The 4,500-nt window shown below is 37.8% G+C and overlaps 1 protein-coding gene across 1 annotated transcript in view; it reads left to right on the top strand.

The window, feature by feature from the left end:
• Positions 1 to 4,184, top strand: part of gja1b (gap junction protein alpha 1b) — a 4,708-nt gene extending 524 nt beyond the window's left edge. The window contains exon 2 of the mRNA XM_080881878.1: positions 1,015 to 4,184. Within this exon, the coding sequence (XP_080738004.1) occupies positions 1,031 to 2,197 (1,167 nt within the window). The 5' untranslated portion in view covers positions 1,015 to 1,030 and the 3' untranslated portion in view covers positions 2,198 to 4,184. The remainder of the gene's footprint in view (positions 1 to 1,014) is intronic.
• Positions 4,185 to 4,500: the final 316 nt, after the last annotated feature.

Below are 4,500 nucleotides of genomic sequence, written 5' to 3'. Positions count from 1 at the left end.
TCAGGAAACTCAGAGTTAGGGCTCACTCTCTTTTCCCTTGAACATTGTTTCTTTTCAATGAAAACCATAGTACTCTTAGTACTTTTGAGTGGTTTGCTGAGTAGGTCATTGTGTTGGAGTCCATTGTTCTGCTTTGTCTTGATCATTTCACTCAAACAAACTCATTCATGTGGAAAGTGGCGGGATGTGTTCCCTATCTAATACCAATGAAAGCTTAATTTACCTTAAATTCTTAGTAGCTCAAATTTTGCACTTCTTATATTTAAATATAAAGGCCAAACACTCCCAAACTAAAGTTAATTTTCACATTTCCAATTAATGTTCACAGAAATACATTGCATTGTGTATAACTTGTCAGCTAAGGAGACAGAACAGGTCATCTACTAATTTGAAGACTGGTGGTTCAACTCCTGGCTGCACTAGTCTGCGTGAGACATGTCCACTGGAGTGTGAATGTGTGTAATATTAGATAGAAAGCACCAGTGCATTTACCATTTACATGTATAAGTGAGATCACATGCAGTTACTTACTTACTACAGGCACCATGGGGATTAGGCTGCTGTTTCACACTTCCCCGCAAAAGTTGCCTTACAAACATATATCCAACGCTGCCATTGCTCTCTGAAGTAACATGTCTTAATGTGTGTGTATTATGTGTTACAAGCATGTGATTTATCATTTGGTAGTATAATTAACAGTACAGTCTACTTTTTGGTGTGCCTGCTGAAAACGATTCCGTGACGTCTTAAAATAGTATGACCTCTTTCAAAGGCGACATTAAACTGAATATACCAAATTATTTTGAGTACTGATGAGACATCAGACTTTGTATTATTCAGCGCAATTTAGTTTTTTGGATAGTTGTGGAAAAAATAACCCAAAATAAAGCTAATGGCAAGAATCTTAGGGATCTTTCCTAAAAACAGGGTTCCTGCTCCTAACTTTGATAACTGTTTGTGTAACACAGTTTGTACACTGCAACCACTTCAACATTGTTCTTTTTTCCCCACTAGCTAATACTCCCTGAACATGGGTGACTGGAGTGCTCTGGGTCGTCTGCTGGACAAAGTTCAGGCTTACTCTACTGCTGGTGGGAAGGTCTGGCTGTCGGTGCTCTTCATATTCAGGATCCTGGTGCTCGGTACTGCAGTCGAATCGGCCTGGGGAGATGAGCAGTCAGCCTTCAAGTGTAACACCCAGCAGCCTGGGTGTGAAAATGTCTGTTACGATAAATCCTTCCCCATTTCCCACGTTCGCTTCTGGGTTCTCCAGATTATTTTTGTGTCGACACCTACACTTCTCTACCTGGCTCATGTCTTCTATCTGAACAGGAAAGAGCAGAAACTCAACAGGAAAGAAGAGGATCTCAAAGCTGTGCAAAATGACGGAGGTGACGTCGACATACCTTTAAAGAAAATTGAGATGAAAAAGCTAAAGTATGGTATTGAGGAACATGGCAAAGTCAAGATGAAAGGAGCCCTCCTTAGAACCTATATAGTGAGCATTTTTTTCAAGTCTATGTTTGAAGTGGGCTTCCTGGTTATTCAGTGGTACATATATGGGTTCAGTCTGAGTGCAGTCTACACCTGTGAGAGGAACCCATGTCCACACCGAGTGGACTGTTTCTTGTCTCGTCCCACAGAGAAGACCGTATTCATTATTTTCATGTTGGTGGTCTCACTGGTGTCATTGCTGCTCAATGTCATTGAACTTTTCTATGTGTTCTTTAAGAGGATCAAAGATCGTGTAAAAGGCAAACAACAACCCACACTCTACCCCAGCGGAGGCACCTTAAGCCCTACCCCTAAAGAACTCTCTACTACGAAGTATGCCTACTATAATGGCTGCTCATCCCCAACTGCCCCACTCTCACCAATGTCCCCCCCTGGCTACAAGCTTGCCACAGGGGAGCGGGGAACTGGCTCGTGCCGTAATTATAATAAGCAGGCCAACGAGCAGAACTGGGCTAACTACTCTACAGAACAGAACCGTCTTGGACAGACTGGTGGAGGAAGCACTATTTCAAACTCCCACGCACAAGCCTTTGATTTCCCAGATGATACCCACGAGCATAAGAAACTGTCTTCCTCAGCAGGACACGAGCTGCAGCCGATAGGGTTGATGGATGCCAGGCCTTGTAGCAGGGCCAGCAGCAGAATGAGCAGCCGAGCCAGGCCAGATGACCTGGATGTTTAAAACACGGTTTCGTCTCTTTCCACCTCTCTCTGGCTGACAGAATTTCTGGTTGAAGCCAGAAACATCAGGAAACACTTTATCACATAGGTTTATTTGAGAGGTGTGACTAATCTCAATCACCGTCTTCAATATAGAGACTTTTAGTCAGTTCAAGAAACATTAAAACCATTATGTAATAATATCAAAGGTACAAGTATTTTCTGACTGAGTTTTACTTTTTAGTGCTTTTAACCCAGCCTCAAGAGAATATTGTAGCCACACGAATTGGGATTTGAAAGAGTATAACACAACCAACATTAATAATCTGTTCAAGAACACAGCCCCATAAGTTGACAGCTTTGGTTTCAATTTACTGATATTACATAAAAGATTTACTGTTTTTGTTTCTTTCAATGTTCCTCATGTTTTTCCAGTTGATGATGTCCTTTTTCATGAAATACGATAGTATGAAGCATTAGTAGCTTTGCAGCATTAATGTTTTGTAAAGTGGCTACTACACACTCAGTTTCATTTATGTTTAGTCGAGATCAGTGAACACTGTATTTGTCTGATAAACGACAGCGAGCCACAAATCTTCATACCTGTGCATCTAAATTTCCTAATGTTGTCAAATGATATAAATGTCATGCAATAGAGAATTTGGGATAACAAAAACACACTGTTTAAAATTGAGTTTTGTAGTGCAGTTATGAAGTGTGGTACCACAACCAATCAGTGCAGTTTGGTTCAGTTTCTTTACTTTCATTCTCATTTTCATTCACCCAAAGATGTGTTGATTTCTTCTAATTTGTCAGTTGCCCTAGTCACAACACAAAGTTATTGCTCAATGCTGTTGTATAAATAACTTGGTTAATTCTTTGACAGTGACTAACAGTAAAGGGTTTATATGTTTTGTAAATTAATATTTATTGCCAGGATCTTTAGGAGAACTACCACTAAGACAGAAAATTGACTACTACTCAGTAAAGCAAACAAGTCCCCCACAAACTGTTTATTGCCGTTTATTATCAGGTAATATGTCAGATAATATTGTTTATTATCTGATAAACTTTGAATTTGTGTAGTGTAAGGTTTTAGTGCTTTTATCATGTTTTGAAGTGTGCACAGGGGTGGCAGGGATGATGGTAGCAAGCTGCTGTCACTCAGCAAAATATGTTTGTTCTATTAAGAAAGGCTTATTACTGTCAGTCATTTGCTGAAATGTGTTCCTTTTTTTTAACCTATTGTGAGAAACAAAGACACTCGAATGATTTTCTGCATTTTACATATTCGATTTTTTTTTGTTTTTCAAACTTAGTGTAGCTCAATTTAATTTGCTGCTTGAGAAGTAGATATTTAGGAATGTAAATCAAGCTAACTGTGTCGCAATCAAAATGTGAGTTTGTAGAAGACTGCTTATAGATGCGGACTAATATTTAGTCATTTCTAATAAAGATATGCCAGTGTAGCTCCACAACTACCAAACACTAAGATAAATCTCAATTTGAATGTCTTTTACTGCGATTTTGCTTCAATTGCCAGTTGGTCATTGTTTTGGAGTATTTGCATATGTAACTGATATTTTGGCTACAATAGGAGTTGCACTGAGACATGGGAGACTGAGAAGCATTATGATACACATAGTATGTGGTTTTCTGATGACATGATGAACATGTTACTAATTTATTTTATAACACAGACATTATTATAATCAATAACATCAGACTTTTAATCACCAAATATCTCGGTGAGGTACAGTAATGTTGTTCAATGACAGAAGAGAAGCAATAATTACTGCTTGCAAGTATTCAGACAATGCTCATGTGTGGGGTCCACTGCTGTAAAGTGTGAGTATATGACGGTAAAATAAAACGTTTTTAAATACTTCTTTAACCAATAAACATTTTTCTTTCTTAAGCAGTGATTGATTTTTTTTTTAATATGTGGCCATTATTAGCCATTGCTGTTGTTAGAACTAAACACCTGCCAATAAAGAACTGTTAAAGTACATTATGTCATCTATGTTAAGATGTTTTCAAAAATACTTATTTACCTCACATAAAATTTTTGGTGTTGATTAATGTTATGTTAGTCAAGGTTTATTCTACAAAAAATATTTTTCATCTTTAACATTTTTAGAACAGACATATTTAGACATGTATAGAATAGCCCTTTATTGTACAACATGTCATTACAGTTTACTTTTATGGTAAGTTAGGTTTCAGTTTTTTCTATCTTTATTTTTTGTTTTACAAGCTTAAAGAGAAATAACACTTGCCAATTGCAAGTCCTGCATGTAGCTGGAGATGAGCAGGTCAATTGTC

Source organism: Rhamphochromis sp. 'chilingali' (assembly GCF_963969265.1).
Source record: "Rhamphochromis sp. 'chilingali' genome assembly, chromosome: 5".
In the NCBI taxonomy this organism is placed as follows: Eukaryota; Metazoa; Chordata; class Actinopteri; order Cichliformes; family Cichlidae; genus Rhamphochromis; species Rhamphochromis sp. 'chilingali'.
This window is presented reverse-complemented; position numbering and strand designations above follow the sequence as displayed.